The following is a 26,064-nucleotide window of genomic DNA, read 5'->3' as shown; positions in this document are numbered from 1 at the left end:
CCATGGACACTGGGTACATGGATAGTAACAGGCTGCCAGGGACACTGGGTACAGGGATAGTAACAGGCTGCCAGGGACACTGGGTACAGGGATAGTAACAGGCTGCCATGGACACTGGGTACAGGGATAGTAACAGGCTGCCAGGGACACTGGGTACAGGGATAGTAACAGGCTGCCAGGGACACTGGGTACAGGGATAGTAACAGGCTGCCATGGACACTGGGTACAGGGATAGTAACAGGCTGCCAGGGACACTGGGTACATGGATAGTAACAGGATGCCAGGGACACTGGGTACATGGATAGTAACAGGATGCCAGGGACACTGGGTACAGGGATAGTAACAGGCTGCCATGGACACTGGGTACATGGATAGTAACAGGATGCCAGGGACACTGGGTACATGGATAGTAACAGGATGCCAGGGACACTGGGTACAGGGATAGTAACAGGATGCCAGGGACACTGGGTACATGGATAGTAACAGGATGCCAGGGACACTGGGTACAGGGATAGTAACAGGCTGCCATGGACACTGGGTACATGGATAGTAACAGGATGCCAGGGACACTGGGTACATGGATAGTAACAGGATGCCAGGGACACTGGGTACAGGGATAGTAACAGGCTGCCATGGACACTGGGTACATGGATAGTAACAGGATGCCAGGGACACTGGGTACAGGGATAGTAACAGGATGCCAGGGACACTGGGTACAGGGATAGTAACAGCCTCGCTGGGTATCATGGGAAATGTAGTTCAGTATTAGTTAGCGCACATTGTGAATATCCGGCTGTGACGTCACCGGGAGGCGCCCGCAGTGCGCGAACATTGTGCGCCGGAAGCAGAGAGAACCGAGAGATGTCTGTGGTGTTTGTACCCGAGAAACTGCGCGGGAGAGTGAGAATACCCGAGGATAATCTGGAGAGGGTGAGACACAGACCGTGTGTGTATAGAGAGAGACACAGTGTGTGTGTGTAGAGAGAGAGAGAGAGAGAGAGAGAGAGAGAGAGAGAGAGAGAGAGAGAGAGAGAGAGAGAGAGTGTGTGTATAGAGAGAGAGAGAGAGAGTGTGTGTATAGAGAGAGAGACAGTGTGTGTAGAGAGAGAGAGAGAGACAGTGTGTGTATAGAGAGAGAGAGAGACAGTGTGTGTATAGAGAGAGAGAGAGACAGTGTGTGTATAGAGAGAGAGAGAGACAGTGTGTGTATAGAGAGAGACAGTGTGCGCGTAGAGAGAGAGACAGTGTGCGCGTAGAGAGAGAGAGAGAGAGACAGTGTGTGTGGAGAGAGAGAGACAGTGTGTGCGTAGAGAGAGAGAGAGAGACAGTGTGTGTGTGTGTGTGTGTGTGTGTGTGTGTGTGTGTGTAGAGAGAGAGACAGTGTGTGTGTGTGTGTGTGTGTGTGTGTAGAGAGAGAGACAGTGTGTGTGTGTGTGTGTGTGTAGAGAGAGTCTGTTTGTGTGTGTGTGTGTGGAGAGAGACTGTGTGTGTGTGTAGAGACAGTGTATAGAGACTGTGTGTTTGTGTAGAGACTGTGTGTGTGTATATATATATATATATATATATATATATATATTTTTATATTTGAGAATGTGTTGAAAGAGACACACAGTGCACAAAGAAAGATAGAACAAGCAGAAAGAGACATATAGTACACAGAGAGAGAGGACAAGCAGAGACATACAGTATAGAGAGATGGGGCAAGCAGAAAGAGACATCGGTGGGTCTGATTGGAATACCTGAATTCAATAATTAAAGTTGTGTCCCAATACTTTAGTCCATACATTGTATATAAAACCATAGACAGTACAGTGGAGAGAGATAGCGGGTACAAAGAGGAAGCATGAGGCTCTAGGGCTACAAAAAGACAACTCATTTAACTGAAATCACATTTTATTTTATTTTAAGATGCTAAATGAAAACGATCAGCTCATTCACTGCATTGTTGAATATCAAAACAAAGGCAGAGCGGCAGAATGTGTTCAGTAAGTACTGGTTGCCAAACTCATTTCACTTCGCCTCCCAACACTGATTAATGGATAGACCTGTAACCTGACAAAAGCAATCTGTTAGGGGAATTGCCATGTTCCTATTAGTTTTTTTGACTTTAGTGTGTTCATCGCTGTGAGCACTATTAGTTTTACTGTTTTGTCAAAATACAGGGAATGTATGTGAAAATCATGATATACATTGGTAATATGTACAGCCACATTCCACCTCCTCCTAACTAATCAAGTTGGGTAGGTGAGATCTCGGACTGTAACATAATATTTTTAAAGTTCGTTTTACGAGGAGATCGGAATTGCAAAATAAAGGCTGATTTCCTTGAAATACCTTCTCAGAACAAATCAAAACAAAACTTTGCTATAGAAAGTGAATTTATATAGAAATACTTTCAGATGTTTTCACTAAAGTGGAAAATGCTGGAAATTCAGTGTGATTTAGAAATTTTAGGTCAAAATAGCTCATTTGGAGATTTTTTTTTTTTCTAAATTGGCTTTGTTCTTTATTTGTGAATTTCATTTTGAATTCCAGACAGTTCAGTTTTTAGTAATAATTGAGTTTGAATTGGCGCTGTTAATGCACATCGCCATCTCCACATAGAATGGTAAATGGCGCAGACACTGGACTTTTTCACAAGGCACTGTTGTAGATATAGTGGGAATTAAGAACTGAACAGCTGAATTCATTTTCTGCCTAAAATTTTGAATTTATTTTGAATTCCAAACTTTTCACACTTTACAGGAGAATTATAATATTGACTTCATGTATATTTTTTAACCATTAATGGAACTAATCTTCATGCTTTTTTGTCAATCAGATTTTTATTGAAATAGAATGAAATATTACATGCAAAGATATAGTACAGTTTGTAGAGAAATGAGTGTACATACAGGCATATTATTTGTACATGTTGAGCTTACTTCTTGCTTTGTGACTATTTATCCATCAGATACCAGCAAATTCTACATAGAAATCTGGTCTATTTGGCAACTATAGCAGACTCTGTTCCAACCCCTGTGCAAAATCCAACCACTTGATCTGGTATGTAAGACTGTAATACAGCTGGGGACCAATCTCTTACTATATATATTAATTTAGGCTGTCGGGCTGCTTGCTGAAGTCGTTTTAAGTCGGACTGTGTTGAATCACCAGTTATACATGTCTCCACTCAAACATGGTCATCTTGCAAATGAATCTTTATTTTCAAATGCTTCACAACTTGTAGTAATTTTTTTTTGGGGGGGGGGGGGTTGCTGCTGAGAGTGGAGTCTGCATGTTAGTCCCCGGGTTTTCGACTACAAGAAATGGTTCTTTGAATTCTCAGATGATGCTTTGGGCTCAAAATTCGACACAAACAAGGTACAGTCTATTTTGAACATGCTATATGATCCTGTAAATACTTTTTTTTGAGGAAAGAAACTTCAAACTTCTATATGCTTCCTAGCTGACGAGGAGGGGGGGGTTGTTATACGATGACTCCTCTTATGGAAGGGACATGTAGAATCAGGATCACACTAAGCACCGTTGCAATGGTTATGGTGCAGAGAATACCTTGCACACATTGCTGCAAGTATAACTTAGTGCCCTCCTCCTCTTCCTATTTTTAATGCATCATGAAATGTATACAATAGGAAGGGTCACTGCCTAAATGCTGCACAGCCTTATACCACTATCACACAATGAATGGTCCTAGCCACCTATGCATGTAGCACACAGGACCAGTCCCTAAAAGATAACTCTGGATTTGTTCAGATTTGAGTGTGCTGCGCATGAAAACATTGTTTAATGTGGTTTTATTTATTTAATTTTTTGTCGCCCCAGGCCGCTCACCCTCTTAAGTTATTTAAATATAGAAGTTATTCAAGTGCTCCAACAACCAAAATAATGCTAATGTACCTTGTGTCTTTCAGGTGAACCATCCCACTCGCCACAAGAAGCCCAAAAGAGGATGCCCCAAGTTACGTTTTTCACATCTGCGGGATAATGCCGCTATTTATTTCTCCACAACATGCTTCTGTTGTAACCATAGTAAGAGTCTAGCTGCTGTTCTAGCTCTGGCCAGGAAGTGGAGCTCTATTAGGGAGGGCCTGATTGTCACAGAAATTGTTCCAGTAATTATGTGTATTATTATTTTAAAGACCTGTTGGTTTACTGTACTGGATTTAGCTCATTCGTTTATTCTATCACGTAGGCGCACAACATTATGTTTTTTGGTTAACTGCTGTTCTTCTGTAAACTAACTCAAATGTCATCCGCCATTTGAATTTCCTCTTAACTGCTGTAACAAAATAGCCCTAATTAATAAATATTGTTCAATGACTTGTGATTTATTTATGTTTTGTGGGGAGAGAAAATTGGAAAGTATTACACCGATCTATGTTTCCAGTTACTGTTTAGTGACCAGGTCCCCAATTCTACTGGTCAGGGCAGCCAAGACAGTGTAGATACGTACACACGTACCTGTGTGTAGTCCTGTTGAGTCTGTCCCCATAAGTAGTACCTTGTAGGCACTGCAAGGGGGTCCTTGGAGATGTTCAATAGCTGCTTCCTGGTGCAGAAGGCTAACAGTTAAACTACAACTTCCAAAAACCACGGTCCAAGTACAGGCTGGGAGAAGCAGAAAGCGTATGCAATTTTTATTTAAAATAGGACTCCTAAAATCCATCCAGCTTAAAGGGACACTATAGTCACCTGAACAACTTTAGCTTAATGAAGCAGTTTTGGTGTATAGAACATGCCCCTGCAGCCTCACTGCTCAATCCTCTGCCATTTAGGAGTTAAATCCCTTTGTTTATGAACCCTAGTCACACCTCCCTGCATGTGACTTGCACAGCCTTCCATAAACACTTCCTGTAAAGAGAGCCCTATTTAGGCTTTCTTTATTGCAAGTTCTGTTTAATTAAGATTTTCTTATCCCCTGCAAGTGCATTCTGTATGTGATTAACCCCTTAAGGACACATGACATGTCTGACACGTCATGATTCCCTTTTATTCCAGAAGTTTGGTCCTTAAGGGGTTAAAGTTCAATTTAGAGATTGAGATACAATTATTTAAGGTAAATTACATCTGTTTGAAAGTGAAACCAGTTTTTTTTTCATGCAGGCTCTGTCAATCATAGCCAGGGGAGGTGTGGCTAAGGCTGCATAAACAGAAACAAAGTGATTTAACTCCTAAATGGCAGTGAAATTGCAAGGGAATGATTTATACACTAAAACTGCTTTATTTAGCTAAAGTAATTTAGGTGACTATCGTGTTCCTTTAACAAACTCCATGTAATTTCTGCTACCGTCAAGTATAAAATAAAAATTGTGTACCTTTGCGTAAGATCTGGAGTTGATTTAAATAAGTATCTGATTCTGCTCTCATTGTGAGTGTGCTGTATATGAAATAAACACCAATACACCACTAGTATGCTTTGTACACAAGAAATAACTAGTAGTTAGCTGTAGAAAAGCCACATAAAGAGCACTCTGTCATGTCCATTGTGTAGTTCTGCCATTCTTGTATAAAGCCTGCATCTCATTTGCAGACAGTCAATTAGGTATGTGTAGATCAAACTGTGGGAAGTCTTTGAATGTACAGTGCCAAACCTATATATCTTTTTTCTGTGGAGAGAACAAACGACATAACTAGGAGGAAGGGTCTTGTAGTGAGTATATGGGGAGAGGGACTGCATCAATCCAAACATTGTCATGTTTGTACCAGAGTGAGACTCAATGGGTAAGGGAGCCTGGGGATGTTATAGCCTAGAATTCACAATATAGAAAGAGGGTAATTCACTACCAAAGTGAGAGTGCTTAACCCCTTAAGGACACATGACGTGTGTGACACGTCATGATTCCCTTTTATTCCAAAAGTTTGGTCCTTAAGGGGTTAAACTAAGTCCACACAGCTTTCACAGCTCCGAGCAACATACCATTGCTGTACTTTAACCAAAAGGACAGCTTTCAAATATCGAATAATAAGAGATTGGCTCAGCTGTGCCTCCCCGTTCTAGTCTTTTTCTTTTGCCCTAAGAACGGATGAACCTGGATGTGTCTTTAGCTCATGCAATACAACCTTCTGATGCCACTGGGTCCTTCAAAGTCTTGGTAAAGCAAGGAATGCCAGTTAGAATTGATGCTTTTACGCAGTAAAGATTTTAATAGGCAACAGGTTATTCACATCAATACCACGTGATCACTCAGGCTTCCTTAAGATTTTTTTAAAGTAGAAAAAGGTACTAAGCGCACACAGTATATAAAAGCAGTTATTACCTCATACATACATTCCTCATTTTATTTATATATATATAATTTATTTTTTTCTGGATGTGTTTTCTACTATTTATGTGGTTTTTATTTTTCGTGCTTTTTGCTACCTGATGGAAAGTGATGGAAACCATGTTAAAGGATAGGATTGTTGAACATCTAAAAACACATGGATTTCAAGATCAGAGACAACATGGGTTTACTTCAGGGAGATCATGCCAAACTAATCTTATTGATTTTTTTGATTGGGTAACTAAAATTATAGATCAGGGTGGTGCAGTAGACATTGCTTACCTCGATTTCAGTAAGGCTTTTGACACTGTTGCACATAGAAGGCTTATCAATAAACTGCAATCTTTGAGTTTGGATTCCAATATTGTTGAATGGGTGAGGCAGTGGCTGAGTGACAGGCAACAGAGGGCTGTAGTCAATGGAGTATATTCGAAGCTTGGGCTTGTCACCAGTGGGGTACCTCAGGGATCTGAACTTGGACCCATTCTCTTTAATATTTTTATTAGTGATATTGCAGAAGGTCTTGATGGTAAGGTGTGTCTTTTTGCGGATGATACTAAGATATGTAACAGGGTTGATGTTCCAGGAGGGATAAGCCAAATGGCTAATGATTTAGGTAAACTAGAAAAATTGTCAGAGTTGTGGCAACTGACATTTAATGTGGATAAGTGCAAGATAATGCATCTTGGACGTGAAAACCCAAGGGCAGAGTACAGAATATTTGATAGAGTCCTAACCTCAACATCTGAGGAAAGGGATTTAGGGGTGATTATTTCTGATGACTTAAAGGTAGGCAGACAATGTAATAGAGCAGCAGGAAATGCTAGCAGAATGCTTGGTTGTATAGGGAAAGGTATTGGCAGTAGAAAGAGGGAAGTGCTCATGCCATTGTACAGAACACTGGTGAGACCTCACTTGGAGTATTGTACACAGTACTGGAGACCCTATCTTCAAAAGGATATTGATACCTTAGAGAGAGTTCAAAGAAGGGCTACTAAACAGGTTCATGGATTGCAGGATAAAACTTACCAGGAAAGGTTAAAGGATCTTAACATGTATAGCTTGGAGGAAAGACGAGACAGGGGGGATATGATAGAAACATTTAAATACATAAAGGGAATCAACACAGTAAAGGAGGAGACTATATTTAAAAGAAGAAAAACTACCACAACAAGAGGACATAGTCCTAAATTAGAGGGACAAAGGTTTAAAAATAATATCAGGAAGTATTACTTTACTGAGAGGGTAGTGGATGCATGGAATAGCCTTCCAGCTGAAGTGGTAGAGGTTAACACAGTAAAGGAGTTTAAGCATGCGTGGGATAGGCATAAGGCTATCCTAACTATAAGATAAGGCTAGGGACTAGTGAAAATATTTAGAAAACTGGGCAGACTATATGGGCCGAATGGTTCTTATCTGCCGTCACTTTCTATGTTTTAATACTGAAACATGTTTTTTGCCCTCTCTTTTACATGATGTCTTGGATTTTATAACTCTTTACAAATGGTGCCCATGACTTTGGGCTTACAAGACTCTAAAGACCTCATTTTCATCCATATCTTTTTGGACACTGATCACCCGTTGGAGATGATTTTCCGTGTGGCAAGATGTCACAGGAAGTGACGTATAGAACTTTGGAATACAGACCCGATATGTCACAGGAAATTACTTAACGGGAATCACATGATGACTACTACTCCGAAAATTTACAGATTGATTCTGTTTCGAAAGAAAGATTTCCTTTTATGTTTTCTAGGTATATGCTTTTTTTTTTTTTTCTTTTATTGTGTGATATGCTTTTATATAAAAGGTTACCAAGATGGTGGGGACATGATTCTGAACCGGAAACGTCGCCATTTTGGGGGTGGCAGAACACGCTTCCGGCTCGGACCTTATTTGGTAATGGGAGTGATTTGTGTAACATGTGTAATGGGGTATTAATGTATACATATAAAAGTATATTCACAGTTGTATAATATTCACTAGCACCTGAGGAAGACCCTTTCTGGGGTTGAAACGCATTGTGCAATTTTATAGATCAAAACAATAAATCATTTTTTTTAGTTAGTTACCTCTTCTTGGAGTTCCTGATTTCAACAATCTTGTATCCAGTGGGACGCAAATACTGGAGGAAGCTACTCTGTGTCCATAAGGAGACATACATGCTCTATAAGTCCAGTGCCAACTTTAATGGGCTCAGAAAATTGGGAGTGTTTTGAATTTTGACATCTACTCCCTCACTATCTATCTATTAGATTACACTATGTTGTGTTCTATTTGTATTTATGTTATTACCTCATACATACATTCCTCTTGTTATGAATAACTCCTCATACTTGGGTGAAATAGCACCGCATGTTTGGTTCTTGACTCGAGCGCCACCTATATTTTGTTTGGCAGATGTTTAACACATTAATTAAAACAGGACCGTTACAGGCCTCACACCAACATTACTTTGATATAATAACAACGCATCACACTATTAAATGTATAGTTTTAATAAAGCAAAAAGTTATTTTACTTACAGATGCTTTTGAAGTAAAATACAAAATGAACAGTTCCAGTTTGTAAGTGTTTGCAATATGAAAGAATGAAAGAAAAAAAAAAAAAACTTTGCAATTTTGGGAGGTCGTGTTTGCAAAGCACCAGAACCCTTGAACTTGGCAGCGTCAACAACCAAGTGAAATATGATGGCAGGACGTCATTACAAAGTACAACACTATAACTTTTTGCCTACCAGAAGGACACTCCAAAGTCTCAGCCAGACCCTCTGGTAGTTAAAGGGTTATATAGCCAGCGTCCAGAAAAATTGAAAGCAGAAAATATAGCACCTACATGGTCAAAGCTTTAAACGTGTGTCTAGATTTATTATATATATATCTCTATATCTGTATATAGATATAGATATATGTAGTTTTGGATATCGGGTTTCCTGTTTAGTCACATTTATTCTTACAAGTAAAAAAAATATATAGAACCTGCGTAACATAAAGTTGGCACTTTTGAAGACGTCTGTTTCAATACAAATATATACGTCCATCCAGTAATAAGACCATTAGAATTCTTTTGATAAAATATGGGATGATAAGTGCAGAGGGCTTTAGGAGAAGGGAGGTTGGAGGAGGTTAATGAATTCGGGAATAAAGTTCTGTATATAACATTCTTAAGGGACTGAAACGAAACCATTTGTTAATCTTAAACCACCACTAAATTCTTTTTTTTGTTTTTCTTTTTTTTTTCTTTTTTTAATCAGATCTTCCAAACAAGTAGTACAGAAACATCCTTTGACAAATTACATATAAAAGCAACACATTAAATGTGCAAAGCACATCACTAGAGAGGTTTATATACAGCAAACAAATCTCTGTAAACATGAAAAAAAAAAAAAGAAAAAGTATGAGCGCTCAAAATAAAGAGAGAGTAGTATAAATAGAGGCAACTTGGCTTCTTTGCAGGCCTGCTACCAAAACCCATTACTGTACAAAGTAAAAAGGAAGAAAAACTGGGTTTTAAATATCCCATTATGTATTTTAAATAGTTTAGTGTTTTATACATATTTTTGGTATAATTAATCTTTTAAATCTGTAAGAAGAGAAAACAAAACAAAACGATGTGCTTCACCATATCAAAGATAGGCAAATGAGCCAGTCACTACGTATATAGGAAAATGTGTTACTCATATTAATGAGCCAACCTATTAGTGATAACAATTTAAGAAAATACAAAAATAAGATTAATACTGTAGATACTTTTTTTTCATACTAGAAAATATGGGTTTGTTTTAAAGTTTTTAAGATTTTATTTGTCGAAAAATGATGAAATGACATTTAAAATACATAGAAACTATATAGAGAATATTTTTTTTTGTAAACTCAAATTAGGATGCTATGGGCGATCTGTACATATACTATTTAACTCTCAAAATGCAAAGGGGCAACGCACAGGCCCTGCCCCTAAACCTGCGACTCTGAGTTTAATTGAATTTTCAGCACCATTTAAATTTCTCCTAGAGTCACTTGGTTGGAAGGATATTCCTACGTCCACTGTACTTTCTGATTTTATGGCACATACCTTCTATAAGTGACATTATGCTCAGTATTTTAGGTTTATTTTTATTTTAAAAATATACTTTATATTCTCTAGTTGCTACTTTTAATTTAACTATTTCTGAGCCAGCTCACTTTAATATTTTTTTTTTTTATTATTATTATTGCTCCTAAAGTGTATATTATTTATATATAACTCTTAAAAAGACTAAGATCCCAAAAGTCTTTTCAGTTATCAGGAGCAGAGTGTACATAATGCCTTTGGCCATATAGAACAATATCAAAGTTACATATAAAATGAGATACAAAGAGTCACAAAAAAGTAGGCGAATTACCCTCCCAACCCCCCTTCAGGGAGAGGTAAAAATGTGTATGACACTACCAGGAAGTGTTTTTTGGGCTGGTTTCAAGCTCTGCATTGCATGTTTCAGACTAGTGGGATTTTTTTTTTTTTTTTTACTTTGTACAAAAGAGACGTTTTATTTGTTGGGGGTTTACAAATCCATTCTTCAGCTGGACAGATAAATAAATGACATTTCTTGCCATGGCATTCATAAGAGCAGGAAACAGCCCCACACTCACAGGAAGTGAGCATGGATGTTCCTAAATGGACCACCTGTGCCCCTCCTCCATGGATTATAGAGATGTCATTTTATATAATTTTGGGAGAAAAAAAAAATAAAATACTACACAAATAGAGAGGATGGTAAGGGATTAGAATCATCAAACATTCCAGCTGCTGCCAACAGATCAGCCTACATGGCAGACGTAGTCCTACATGGCAGACGTAGTCCTACATGGCAGACGTAGTCCAGAGCAGCTAGAAGGCTTGAGGTACGTTTCCGCCATAAAATCAAACAGATATAACTTTTTAATTAGCTGTTAGAACAAAGTTGACCTTGTAGCCATTTTGAATGGAGCACTGCTTTTCACACGAATACAGCAGGGAGTGACCAATTGACTGGTTTGAATCCCCCATCTCTTGGAAGACTAAAGATATCAGCCTCAGTACAGGACAATGTTAACTCAGCCGTTCCTAGGCTTAGTGTCACAATAAGGAACCCTAAGTTCCATAAGAAGCTGTGCTGTGCTGTGTTCCATGAAATGGTTCGTACTGGATGCTAGACAGCATTAAATATCAGTAACTGTTAGACCCACTGCAATTAACAGATCAGCATCACACTCATTAAACTCAAGAGTTGAGCTCTACTACAGCTGAGGAGGCCAAAAGGTAGACTTCCCTCCAGCTGTAGTCAAACTAAATTTGCCATGATGCTTTTTAGCTTTAAGGATGCAAAGCACCATGCGAGCTGCAGTTCTAACACCTGGAGTGACTGCACCTGCATTAGATCCTTCCCAAATAAATGGTCTAAGCCAGTGGTTTTTAAATGAGGGGACTGAAACCAGACTTGGATCCCTATGGGCTGGAATAGGCACCTAAAATTGATCAGGCCTCAGGCAATTCAGCACAATAGTTTATTTCCTTTAAGCAGCACTGCTTTCCCCAGAGGAATGGAGATCCAATTGATGCTGGGTAGAGTTTAATGACGGTTTTTGAATTAACTTGTTACTTGTGTACAATTTATTCTATCACAAATCAAACAGGTTAGTGAGCTAATTTTGCAATTAAACGAGGGGGCCCCAAGATAATGCTATGTAATTATTTGGGTCCCTGTCAAAAATAGTAAAGATTAGGAACTGCTAGTTTAGAGCCGTGCTTCCAAGAGCAATCCTGTTCCAATGGGAATAAAGAGGGGGGGGGGAAAAAAAAAAGGGAAAAGTTGAAGAAGTGCTACTCTAGGCCTTTTCCCACACTAGTAATCTTAACTGTTGACTCTCATCAATTTATCCCAACAGCTAGTGGTCCATATTTAATGCACACTTACATTTGCTAAGCCAACATGCAAGTGATCCTGAGTGAGTTCTTGTTAGACTCAATTTGCTCCAGCCATATTCTGTCTGTGGAATGGTCACAAAACATTTATATAATGCAGTGTAACCAAATGAAATAGTCAGCAGAATCTGGCCTAAGCAAGGGATGAATATTACGTCTTAGTTACTCTCATTCATGGTAAAACACAAAGGAGTTTTATTCATCATAGAAAGACCTGCAGTGAATTGAGAACGAACTGCAAAATTCAGGCTAAGATGGCCACACTGTGACTATAGCCAAGTTGAAGAATTCTCCAAATCAGCAGTCTTCTCCCTAAATTTTGCAGTTTAGTTTTCCACTTACCCCCATTAACTGTTTAGCGAATAAATCCTAAACGGAACATAAATAAATCAGGCAGCCAATCTATAGCATACAAACAAATTCCTGGCTACATAACACCCCTTATACAAATCAGGTATGTTCTGGCTATAGTGGCCCAAAATAAAATGTATATATATATTGCCAGTGATAAACCTGGCTTACACAAAACACAACATTTTATTGGGAGAGAGAAGGGAAAAAAAGAGAAACATTAGACCATATTTGCTTTAGCTGGAATTTTGCATATCTGGGGGGAATGAAATACACAATTTGTCATGTCTTCCACGCCAAACAGGCTAAATGTAAATGGAAACGCTGGAATACATATGCAGAGATACAAATCATGTGGTCTCATTTACTGAAACATGGTTTCACATTAGAAAAAGAAAACCCCATAATATCACGTTACCTGCAACTAAGAGAATAAAAAAAACTAATGAATGTTTGTTCAGACTGCACAGATTGCCAGACACTTTCAATGGCGATTTTACAGATAAGACTCTTCAGCCCAGGTGCCCCTGTTGCTCCTCGATCAGAACTGATGTAAGTACGATGGTCTGCGTTCGTGTTTCATCGGGAAGGATTTAAAGCCCTTATTCGCCTGCTGTGATTGTTGTGGTGTGTAGGCAAATGTAGAAGAGATCCCCGTGGGCGGAGCACAGTCATTCGCTGTTGACCAAACTGGGGACTGTAATATTTGCATTGTGTCATTCCATTGGCTCACAGGATTAGTCATCTGGTACAAAGAAGAACTCTGATTGGGCAGTGTGTTGGAGAGAGGAGAGGCGTGTTGCCATGGAGCTTTCGGCGGCCATGTTTTGGTTTTGTTCTCCTAATAAAGGACAGAGTAATTTGTCACGTTCTTATTTAAATCTTTTCGCAGTACAAATCTGACAAGGTTATTCACTGAACTCCAAATTGTAGCATATTGCAACATTTACGCTGAAATTGTTCACTTGGGAAAATTATACAACTTGACAATAATTACAGCTGGGCTATTTTGCTTGAACTCTGCAATTCAGATTTCACTTTACCAGAATTTATGGTTTAGTGCAGGGGTAGGCAACCTTCGGCTCTACAGATGTTTTGGACTACATCTCCCATAATGCTTTTACAGCCATATTGCTGGCAAAGCATCAAGGGAGATGTAGTCCACAACATCTGTAGAGCCGAAGGTTGCCTACCCCTGGTTTAGTGAATAACCTTGTATATGATACCAGCCTGGTAACTTTCATTCACTGTACTGGTTGTCCACAGACACAAACTTTGCTATACTTGTTGTTTTACATTTAACCAACTCCCTCTGATAACTCCCTCCCTTGGCACGTTCTCCATCTGACTGCTAACTCCTTGCAATACACATCTTTATACAAAATAGAACACGTGTATATATATATATATATATATGTGTGTGTATATGAGAGCGGGTGATGACATCACATAGAAGGTATTTTCCTGTATATCCCATGAACCACTGCTAGCACAGGAGTTTAATGATTTCCATAAAGAAAGGGTCAGGTCTTGCATATCTTTTATATTAGTGTTTTGCAATCTGTAAAAAATATCTATGTTTCAAGCAACTCCTAACTTGAAATGAGTCACTGTGGAGGTAACAGTGTACAATAGTGAACTCACCTGATTGAGATCATCTACCGTGGACAGTAGCGGTGGTGACGGCAGCGTGCTCACCTCCTGTTCACCACTACTGTGTTTTCTGTAAAAAAAAAAAAAAAAAAAAAAAAACACTTCCTTATTATTCCTTATGTAATATCAAGCCTACAATTTACAGAAGGATATGACATGCAGGAGTTCTAATTTTTAGGAGAAAAATATTTATTTTATGGCAGTGGCTGATAGCCTTGTCATTGCAGAGATTATATATTTTAATATTTATTTTTTTTTATTTTAAAAAGAGGTGGTCATCTACCCCAGAGAACTGGAGACATAACATCAGTAAAAACACGGATGTTTCAAAATACATTGATGCAAAATACAAGTATTACTAGGATAAAAGCTGTCTCACCTTCTCTGTTTGACAGCAGCAACAAGGTCTGGCCCTGAGAACATGGAGAACAGGCTGTCCCCATTGGCAGAGGAGGTCTCATCACTCGAGCTGGTGGAGTCTCCCTGAGTACCCGACCAACTATTGTTTATACCATCGCTGGAAAATAAAGGAACAAAAATCAGCCTCTGAAGTGGATTCTAATCACGTTTTATGAAACCGTAATTTGTGAATACATTACTTCCTTTACGATTGGGACAGAAATAATGCTAATTGCAATAGTAAAAAAATTGGCATTGTAATCCCACTAACGTTACACAATATATAATGGTGGTGAGTGCCTTAGAGGAAAAAAATGATGTTTCTAAAACCATCAATAGCATTTCTCTTAATATGCATTGATTTTTTTTATATTGCATTTGTTTTTTTTAATTAGCTTTGAGGGACAGTGACAACAGTGGATGCAATTTATACACAAAACTGACATTACCTGCTTGGATCGCTGGTAGTGGAGTTACAACTCAACAGGAAAGTTCTGCATTTCTACATGTGCAGTGTTTTTTTGTGAAATGCTGCACTTTCAGACTGCAAACAGCAGGACCACTTCCAATCAGTGGAATGGTCATAGTGCTTGGATTAAACCTTTAACCAATCCCTGCCTTTGTTACGGATATGTTGTGAGAGGAGGTGAAAAGAGACTGGCAGTCTCGTTTCCTATCCCGAGAACGTCTCCCAGCATGTCAGTAATGTGAGAAACGAATAGGTCTAAAATATACCACCAACAAATGTCAGACAGGGTTTGCCTATACCCGTATTGCCCCAAGATTAGGAATGCCCAAAATGCACATTTAGACCGACATTAAATAAATGTTATTCCTGATTTGTGAACAAAAGAACTAATGGTGGAAACATATCCCGAATATTTGACTATAAATTATATACACACCATGGTTTGTTTTGTAAGGTGGGCTTACCCTTCTGTGTAATACTCTGGAAACGGCCACGTTCTGTGAGAGTCATCTGGATGGGGCCAATTGCTGCGCGTGTTGCTCGGGCGCCGAATATGCTGTCCTTGTCGTTTCTGTTGCATAGCTTGGTTGACTCCAGCCACATACCGGGCAAATTCAGGGTCTGAGCCAACTACACAGAGGAGAACAAAAAAATTGGAACTGTCACTTGCAAACACAGACAGCTATCTCAAATGGTTTTATTCCTGTGGCTAATCTTTTAAGCTTCACGGTTGTCTACCACTAAATACAATACGACGAGTGAGCCAACAACAGTCAGCATCCCATAAAACTCTTGTTAACATGATAAACTCCAGCACGTAACTGAAAATAACATACAGCCCCTTAAACTGTTGGTTCATTCCGCATCTACAACTGTGCCATTTAAAGAACATTACATTTTTATCGGTCATTGATCTTCCACTTTTCTTTCTTTTTTTCCTCTTTTACAAACATTCCTGGATATAGTTTCCTGTCTCACCAAGTAATTGGAAATAGCTTATATTTATTAAAAGTAAATATTGTGAAGTGACACCGCTCATACAGTTTATTATCTTATTGGAGCTAGGTATATGTGCTTGTCTGTAATAATATTTCATTATTGAGATATAGAATGCAAAAAAAAGCTTCACATCTTTGGGGAAAAAAAAATGCACTAAAAATAATTAAAAAGGCCCAAAATGAAATACAGTGGGTTGCTGCTTAAAAATTGGCATATCGGGGGCAGAGCTTGGACTGCAAGCAGGCAAGGCGTGTATCGCATGAGCTCTTGCTGCCAACGCTGTTGACCTGGTGATATTCTGGGCTAACGAGTGAGACCTCAACCCGAGGTGACTCCCATGCTGGAGGTACCTTAAACTACTATTTGACACTTTAATCGACACCCTGAGGCACCAAGAAAGCAGGTTGCGGCCTACTAGAGACTGAGTGGAGGAGAGACGGACGCTTTCCTCCCACTGAACCAAGCCACTGTAGACGCAACTTTTCTATCTCCCCGCTCCCTCCCCCCCACCCATCTGGGGATATCCCGTTCCCCTCTGGAGAGTAGTCGGCTATACCAGCGATACTACTCACTCAAACTGAGCAGCAACCACATTTCACACTAACATCCTAAGATGGCGGACGCGGTGTGCACCACTGTACTAAATGCCAAGAGGGCATTTAGTGATTCCACTGCCTACTCCCTGTGGCGGCTAGATCTGATTTTTCATAACTTCTGGTTGAAGATACAAGCACGTAACAAGGACACCACAACCCACACTCCTATACTGCGGAAGGTAAACCAGAGATCTGAGCAGCCAAGTAAGGTGAAACCTCCTCAGAGTGCAAGATCTAAAACGAAGCTTCTGTGACCTTATGTCCACTCACCAAGGCTGAGAGCCACTCAAAGCAAGACCTCCAGGCATCGTCCATCCTGGAGGATGAACATCTTTAAACAACAGAGATCAACACTCATCTACCCCTGACTGAGATAGACCTGGTCCCTCGATGAACCCAAGTCTGTTGTAAAATGATGCCAGCCCTCATACAGGCCTGGGGCAGAGGATGCACCCTGCCCAAGAGATGCTGCAGCTTTGCCACTTAGAGGAATCGGCTAAACTTGCTGCTGGGACTGTCATCTGAGCACACGCTCTCCTTGATCCCAAGAAAAGCCATTTATAGGTTTAAAATGCCACGTATTAAGTTTTTTGTATTATGTTTTTCATTTCCTTTCTTTCATTTCTCTCTACACTGTATTGATTATTGATGTGGTAAAATGCCATAATGAGACTGCTCCCAAGGGTACACTACAAGCGACTCCAATCAGTAAGATGTCTAACACTTATACATATCTAGAATAATCACCATGTCTAGTGCTTCCCTTAAACTATGTGCCCTAACTGAAGCACGCAACTGCGCTTATCTAGCCTGTCAGCGCACAATAATGCTGTAAAGTTTGTATAACTAACTGCTAAAGCACCTCATTCTAGTCACTGACCCACACAGACAGGGTAGCACAGTGTGGATCTGCTGTGGAATGGATACCACTAAGCTACGCTGCTACTGCTAATGTTTTTCTGATTACTACAGGAAATGCTAGCAGAATGCTTGGTTGTATAGGGAGAGGTATTAGCAGTAGAAAGAGGGAAGTGCTCATGCCATTGTACAGAACACTGGTGAGACCTCACTTGGAGTATTGTACGCAGTACTGGAGACCGTATCTCCAGAAGGATATTGATACCTTAGAGAGAGTTCAGAGAAGGGCTACTAAACTGGTTCATGGATTGCAGGATAAAACTTACCAGGAAAGGTTAAAGGATCTTAACATGTATAGCTTGGAGGAAAGACGAGACAGGGGGGATATGATAGGAACATTTAAATACATAAAGGGAATCAACACAGTAAAGGAGGAGACTATATTTAAAAGAAGAAAAACTACCACAACAAGAGGACATCGTCTTAAATTAGAGGGACAAAGGTTTAAAAATAATATCAGGAAGTATTACTTTACTGAGAGGGTAGTGGATGCATGGAATAGCCTTCCAGCTGAAGTGGTAGAGGTTAACACAGTAAAGGAGTTTAAGCATGCGTGGGATAGGCATAAGGCTATCCTCACTATAAGATAAGGCCAGGGACTAATGAAAGTATTTAGAAAATTGGGCAGACTAGATGGGCTGAATGGTTCTTATCTGCCGTCACATTCTATGTTTCTATGTTTCTACTGTTTTTATTCTGTCTTTTCACTTTTATGCTTTCTCGCCAGCAGTAATACGGTTAATCTGCAGCACTGACTATCGTCATGCAGAAATAGTAGCCCGACATATCCGTTCCTAACCTTGCCTAACGTTAATAGATATAACTTGCCAGTCTAAGGTTTTGACCTATAGTTAAGAATGCTTATTAAAATATATATATATTTTAAAAGTGCAAGTTTCTCCTCTGCCATGACACTGTATCCACATGTGAACTCATAATGTGATTGTCGTTGGGGCATTACAAGCCTGTATGTTACTCTTAGCACTATGAAAATACAAAAAACAGGCATATCAATTTATCACAAGTAATCTTAAATGCTCAGCTTGGGCTTGGTAAATTATTATTTACAATTCAGTAAAGTTTATAAGCTGAAATATTGCAAATGTACTTTTACAAAAATCTGGAAAATTTCCTTTTTTTATTTTTAATGCAACATCAAATCAGGCTTTTGAAATGCAGAGCACACGGCAAAGCCATGCAGGATTATTCATTAAATTCTGCGTTTTGTTTGGGAGTTAAATCTGAATAGAAAACAAATAAGGCAAAAACAGATGATCTTTTTCCAATTTAGGCACTCACAATTTGCATGCCAGGTAAGAGATACAGTGCCACTGCGGCTGCAGAAAGCTCGAACCTTACATATCCTTCAGTAGATTTCTAGATTACAAATTGCCTCTAAATTGTGATTAATAGAGGCACAAGTAACCACAAACTTGGAATATTACTTTGCTATAAATCTAAACAAATCAAGCCAAGAAAAAGGACATCTGGTGTTTTACCAACATAAACCATTTCAGACTTGCTGTGACCGATTTGTTTACAGATGATAAATCCACCAGATTCAGAAACTGAAACGGGCCCTCAGTTGTGGGGTGAGTTTAATTTGCTTGAGAAGCCGCTCTTCATAACACACCACACATTAAATAGCCCAACTACAGAGCAGATAATCACCTGCGGGATCAAAAGGTAAAATATCTCCCAGCATCCCAAACATGCCTTCACTTTGGTCACGGTTTGGCCACGTGTTGTTCCTCGGGCCTTGTGGTTTCTGCCCCAACATTTCCGACACCACATTATCCATGAAACTGCTGACAAGACCCAAGCTGTACAAGTCAGGACTTAAATCAGAGACTCCCTGACCGCTCCACTGACTCATCTGACCAAGAGACAGCCCACTGCCAACCGCCTGCACAGATTGTTGCGTGGAGCTGTTTAACCACTTTCCAGGAGGATGTGATTGCTGCTGCTGCTGCTGCTGCTGTTGCTGTTGTTGTTGCTGCTGCTGCTGCTGCTGTTGATGCTGTCCGAGTGGCTGAAACAGATGCTGATAGTACTGCAGCTGTTGTTTCGGTGTCATCTGCAGCTGTGTGGGAGGTGGTGGTGGTTGTTGTTGTTGCTGTTGCTGTAGCAGTCCCTGCGGAGCAGGGTGATGTGGTGTATGTGGCACTGGCTGTGATGGTGGTTTCACAGTTCCTGGTTTTTGCTCCGCCACCCCTGATGAGGTGGTTGAATTCTTTCTCTTGACAACAGGTGATGTCTGCTGAGATTTCCCCAAGTTAAATCCAGACAGAAAATCAATGACATCTTGCATTTCCTGGTCAGTTGGCAAATTCATTCCTTTGTCGTCCTTTAAATCATCGGCTTTAAAGAAATCGTCTCGTCTGTCCGAGAGAAGCCCATTGACTAACTGGCTGTTTGTGCTCTGGGATGCGTGTGTAGTGTCCATTGACCTCGGGAATGTTCCAATATTCAGGATGCTCTGTAACTTGGAGTCCACGTTATTGGGACCTTTTGCCTTTTCCTCTGAGTGGCTAGTGGTTAAGACGTTTTTGGAGGAGGAGTGAGGGACAGTATAGCTCCCGCTGCATGATGCTTTCTTTGTGAGCCGAGAAGTCAGTTTGGAGAAGGTCTTTTGCAGTCCTCCAGACGATTTGCTGCAGTTTCCGTGAGGAAGATCTATTGGATTTCCAAAATCTGAGACTTCCCGCTGTAACTGGATCTGTATTATTGGCAATGTCTGCTCCCTGCAACATATATAAGGATAGCCAGTTATAAGCAATGACCGCTTAAAAGGTACCATGATGTTTGGCCTAGTTACCAATATTTTACCTAAAAAACAAACAATAAATGTAACATGCTCTTAATAGTTCTCCCAATCAGAAGGTGATGATGGTTGGTCTATTTATTCACAAAATAACTAGAAAGATGTAGCGCTGTAAACCAATTTTGCATCTCCAGTAAATATCCCAGTAGAAAAATAAAATATAAAGCAGTTTCTCTGTTTGTAAACAAAATCCACTATAAAGTAATCAAAATCAGATTATCTACCTTGGAGTACATCAAGCTAAATGTCCGACAATAATAATGTGAGTAATCAATTCTAATAAAACATATCAACCATTGTGCAAGTAGCTCGAGTTATTAAGTAAGTCTGAGGGTAGCAAATCGTACAATTGTCAAGGTATTTGACTATTATAGTTTAAAACTTGCACCCCTGAAACTGAAATGAAAATATGGCTGACTGTTTTTTTTTGTTTTTTTTTTACAATCCGGCAATTTTTTGCCTGATATGTAAATTCACTTTGAATTCGAGAATAAATGTATGTAATCATGTAACCCGATTTGGCTTAAACAGTTAACAAAATTTTTTTGATGACATGAAAGAAAAAAACAGAAAAAAAACAGTGCACGAGTGGCCGACACAAGTCAATACAGCAAATTATTTTCCTGAAAAGAGATTTTGATGTAGGATTACTAACTACATTTTCATTTTACAGACACAAACCAAGCTACAAAAAGTGACTTACCGACCCTCCTTCCACCTTGTGATATCAAACACTGCTGTGTATAAAACATCAACCAGTCCTAGAGTTTTTTCTGGGTCAAGACTTCTTTGCAACAGAGACATCGTTGCTGGGTCTTCCTTCAAACACCTGTAATAAATAAAAAATAAAAAAACACCTTTAATAGGAAAAGGTGAGCCAGCACATCGTATTTAATGTAATCGACCGACCATACTTTTATTAATCATAATTCATACAACCAGAGTTTGCTCTGCCCCTTCTGACCTAAAAGGTAACAGGCATTATATGATCTACACCGATATCCCCAGCCAGTGGTTACTTAAACTCTACAAGGGAGATAGGTTGTCGCTGAATGAGGGGCATATTTACATAAAAAAACCTTTACGTTGGCAGGTGGGGGTTCCTTCCAATGGCCATTGGAGTAACTAAATGACCTCCATTTGTTTAAATATACAAAGGGATTAAGGAGAGAGTGAAGGTAACGTTTTCTTTTGTTTTTACTGTATATATTGCGGCTGACGTGTACTGTGGTAGTTGCTGCTGCCCAGGAGTGATGGGAGTGAGTGCAGGACTTATATTTTTGTATTTGTATTCACTTTTTGTATCACACAGCTTTGTTACAATACTGCCGCCCATCCCATGTGTTCCCTATTAAGGGTTAATAAGTATAGGGGTGTATATAAAAAATACCCCTCTCTGTCTCAGTGGAGATATCTTTGTCAGAAGCTCATGGAAGCAAGGTGAAAGGTCAGTGTAGGACCCGCCTGCCTTGACGCTGGCACGCGGGCATTCCTTCCAAATGACCTCCATTTGTTTAAATATACATAGGGATTCAGGAGAGAGCGCAGGAAACTTTCTTTTGTTTTTACATAAAAAACATATTTATATATCTATATATCTATCTTCGTAGTGTGCTACTTCCCAAGCAAAAGCTACGCTGCAAGTGCAACCGATACACATAACTTATATTTAGCCATCGCACCACAGTGAAATCATTAAATCTAAGGTGTTTAACGTACATGGCACAAAAAGCTTATGTCTCAATACCACTTTCATTTGAAGGATTTAACAGATGCGTCCATAAAATTATTGATTTTCTGTGAAAAGGATAGAATGTTTACCAAGTAGACGGAACTTGTACGACGATCCTGGAACACTCCACACTGATCTGTGGTGCATAAGCCTCCTTGTTCTCAATCTGTGCTGTATCAACCACCACCTGAGTAGACAGGAGAAATGAGCATTATGCCAATTACTGGGAAGTGCTCAGCACATATTAGGTCTTTTTATTTTTTCATGCCGCACAGCAGTCCAACTGAACAGCTCCCAAGCCGCACCAAATGTGGGTTATATATAACTAATAGTTTGGAAGGCACTCAGGAATCAATTACAGACGTGTGCAAAAGGGATATTCACTGGTTAACCAAAAATAAGTGGTCTGACTTGGAATATTAAATATGTTATTAACATCTGGAAAAAGCTAAATTTACAGATCTGCACCATCTACTGGCGGTCTTTGTAAATGCAACTGGGTGTTGGCTTTCAGGCTAATTTGTAAGCAGGGTCCTTTTCAACCTATCGTTCCTGTAAGTTTTCTTGTAATTGTCCTATTTATAGTTAAATCCCCCCTCTCATAATATTGTAAAGCGCTACAGAATCTGTTGGCGCTATTTAAATGGCAATAATAATAATAATAATAAGAAGAAGAATCCAAACTGTATATCTTGGCCTTGAGTTTTGGCCTACACCGACACGCCCAACTCATACCCATATCATCCCAATAGAATTATTTAGCATGTCTGATAGAGACTGGCTGGCAAGTTCCCTTGTTACTACCACATATTTGAAAATGCAGAGATACAGCGCTTCTGTATATATTTATATCAGGCGCAGTTCAGCGGCAGTGATTTCTGAAATGAAAGCATATTTTCACTAATTCCAGTATGAAAGCACGTTACTGTGAAGCCAATCTGCTTCCCAGCATCCTTTATAGGACCGACTCTTATTCATAAATAAATTTTTATATGTGAATAAGATGGTACTTATGGGAATAATTTAATTGAAGTTTCTGCATTTTGCAAAAATGTTGAAGCCAGTCCAAAAACAAGTCTCTAAGCTATGGCCCAGTGTTCAAGGGGTGAGGAACAGAAAATAAAGCATCCTCCCCGTGTGAACGGGAATATTGTCTGACAGGTGTTTCCTCAGTTAAAGCCTGATGAGCAAGAGAGTTACTGGTCTGTCACCGACACATGGTATCTATGAGATAATAGCACAGAGCTGCCAAGATATCCCCACGGGTGCGTGCCTTGATCACAGAGAGTGTGGAAAGGGACGGACTTGAATAAATAACAGATAGCATTGTCTGCGACTGAATAGCAAACAATGTCCGTGCTTTTATGATTGAAGAGGATGTGAGCTGTGAGTGGGCTGAGCCATCTTTTATTAGTTGGGATTAAGATTTCACAGAGACATTTCTTTACTATCCTGCAAGTCACAACAAATCAGGACAAGTGCAGGGCGTGACATGGAAACACACAGTCACATTACTTTCTTTTGCCATGAGTCAATGGAATAAAGGGATTTTTCACCTGAAATCACATGACTGACAGGGAATCACTGCGTGTAACTGTATAGTAAAAATAAATCTCTCTATAAAATTTCCAGAAGAATAATGGGCTTCGATAAAAGCTGTTCCAGCTCCAGACTGTTGGAGATTAATCCACCAAACTGATTTTCCGTTGATTAATTTACTGGTCATTAAAGCTACATGATCTATTCCCCAAACAATAAGGTAACAACAACCAAATTTTACCCTAAAAGATCTATTTATATGTTAATGAAATTACAGAAATAAATAGTCTTTTATCACAAATGAATACCTACATGTGTTTTTATACTACACATATTGACAGCAAAAGATCACGATTCTAATATTTTCTCAATACAGAGTGCATTACCCAAACTCCAAAACAGGTCAGATGGGTCCAGCTTCCCGCCACACACCAATCCCTTTAAATTAAGCACCTGCAGTTTGACATTACAAGGAAGGCACGTGGTGCAGGGTACCCTTACAGTACTCTAGCTAATCTGCAAACTAAAACACTTCTTTCATGTCACTTTTAGTCAGAATTAACCAAGACAATGGATACCCAAGACTCCAAAGAAAATAACAAATTTTAAATGTCCATTGTAACATCTCTTATGCTAGACATACAGGGATTGCCTTTAGAGTGGTTATATTTTGAGAACCGTGGAAAACCGATACTATTTTGGTCCAGTAAAACAAGTAGCATTACATGATAATATCTGACAGAACTGTAATGTTGTGCTAAAGCTTACCAGCCCCGCCTGGCCAAACAGTAACTGCACTGCAGTTTTACAAGCGCCACGCCAAGTGGATGGGCAGACTTGATTAAGAACTTCTGTCACCACACTCTCATCCCGCTCCGTGATACCATTGTGTCCATCAGCATCTTTGAGCAGTTGAAGCATTGTGTGCTGAAATCGGCAAAACAAAGCTCTGGGTTAGACGTCTATCAAATATGAGGCAGATCACAAAACTATTAATTTGTTTCCAACTATCATGGATTAAAATCAAAAGGAATACCGTTTTCAGCTTTAAATTCTCTGTGGTCGACTCATTGAAAGAGGTTCCTTTCAGGAAGTGAGAACCAATCTGGACAGGCATGGTTGGAAGTTCACACTGTATTGGTTGAGATGGGGTCTGTCTCCTTCCTGCCTGTTGGGCCTCTGCTTCACTACAGCAGCCCTGATGGGACAAAACAATGAAATCTCACTGTGGTAAATCATGTTAAATATACATGAAAGGTGTATTAATCATACCATACATCACGTAAATTAAATGGTTCTTCCTCCTCACTAACTTTGTTATACTAGAGTGAGGCATTCTTTGTGACTGCATGGAGACTAGATCAGCCAGTTTGTATTTTACAAGAAAAGACAGCTATAGGCAATTGCTGTGTAAACTGCATGCCAGGAGACACAGCCACGTTGTGTTTAGGCTTAAAAGATTGCGGCACATACTAGGAATTATGAGAACATAATAAATATACGCAATGCAATCCTCACAGTGTGAAATCTATTTGCCCTTATTTATTGTGCAAACAGGTTCACTGAGTGCCAGCCACAGAGCTGTCAAGCCCTTAAATAACCATGTTTGAAATCCAAACTCAGAAATAGGGTCTCGAAGACAGCTTAGATGGGACACTTGAGTAAAAATAGCTCTTCATTTCTCAGTGTTCCCATCATCCTGGCATTATTTCATAATAAAGGATCGGAGAAATAGTATAAAGCTCTAGCGGAGGTATCTCACGTCACAGGGTATAATGCTCATTAACCTCAACTCCTCAGGCTTGCAACATCTATAATATGAGTAGCAGTGAGGTGGTTAATCAGAAAAGCTAGACCTCAGGAAATACTTGGATATATATTTAGCTAGTTACACGCTGAATGTACCTTTCTTACTGTGACTTTATCATTTAAAGGAACACTATAGTGTTTGGAATACAAACACGTATGTCTAATGTTATAGTGTTACCCTGCCAATTTAGATTACCCACTGAGAATAAAAAAAATAACAAAATAAAAGCTTTATTCATCTTTACTTCTTCCTGTGTGCTGGTCTCACTGCAGGCACCCCACCTCCATTGGCTGAGGCTACCAGAAGTGATGATCTCATTTAATCCAATACTTAGGGAAGCATATGGGGCTATTGCACATGAATAGCATGTGCGTTACAGCCACTAGAGGTGTACTTACACAGCAGTGTAAACACTGACATTTCTCAGAAAAGACTGTGTGTTTATGCCACAGTCTGCAGGGACAGTTTATTTGCCCCAAAAGCATTGCATTAACCTGTAGTAGTACTGGTGGCTATGATGTCCCTTTAAGTCACATGTTCACTGGGCCTTACTATATATTAAAAAAAA

The 26,064-nt window shown here is 39.5% G+C and overlaps 2 protein-coding genes across 4 annotated transcripts in view; one reads left to right on the top strand and one right to left on the bottom strand.

The window, feature by feature from the left end:
* Window positions 1–828: 828 nt before the first annotated feature.
* SS18L2 (SS18 like 2) lies at window positions 829–4,323 on the top strand. The gene is made up of 4 exons (XM_063437428.1): window positions 829–930; window positions 1,909–1,985; window positions 2,954–3,045; window positions 3,915–4,323. The coding sequence occupies exons 1-3, from the start codon at window positions 862–864 to the stop codon at window positions 3,039–3,041; spliced, it is 234 nt and encodes a 77-aa protein (XP_063293498.1). The 5' UTR covers window positions 829–861; the 3' UTR covers window positions 3,042–3,045; window positions 3,915–4,323.
* A 5,347-nt stretch (window positions 4,324–9,670) lies between these two features.
* Window positions 9,671–26,064, bottom strand: part of GARRE1 (granule associated Rac and RHOG effector 1) — a 71,482-nt gene continuing 55,088 nt past the window's right edge. For all 3 annotated transcript variants that reach the window (XM_063437657.1, XM_063437658.1, XM_063437659.1), the window contains exons 6-14: window positions 24,723–24,884; window positions 24,455–24,613; window positions 22,237–22,334; window positions 21,119–21,244; window positions 19,263–20,335; window positions 15,543–15,708; window positions 14,590–14,727; window positions 14,202–14,280; window positions 9,671–13,398 (exon numbers count right to left, since the gene is read on the bottom strand). In XM_063437657.1, the coding sequence (XP_063293727.1) occupies window positions 13,099–13,398; window positions 14,202–14,280; window positions 14,590–14,727; window positions 15,543–15,708; window positions 19,263–20,335; window positions 21,119–21,244; window positions 22,237–22,334; window positions 24,455–24,613; window positions 24,723–24,884 (2,301 nt within the window). In that variant the 3' untranslated portion in view covers window positions 9,671–13,098. The remainder of the gene's footprint in view (window positions 13,399–14,201; window positions 14,281–14,589; window positions 14,728–15,542; window positions 15,709–19,262; window positions 20,336–21,118; window positions 21,245–22,236; window positions 22,335–24,454; window positions 24,614–24,722; window positions 24,885–26,064) is intronic.

This window comes from Pelobates fuscus, chromosome 12 (genome assembly GCF_036172605.1).
Source record: "Pelobates fuscus isolate aPelFus1 chromosome 12, aPelFus1.pri, whole genome shotgun sequence".
NCBI classification, from domain to species: Eukaryota; Metazoa; Chordata; class Amphibia; order Anura; family Pelobatidae; genus Pelobates; species Pelobates fuscus.
This window is presented reverse-complemented; position numbering and strand designations above follow the sequence as displayed.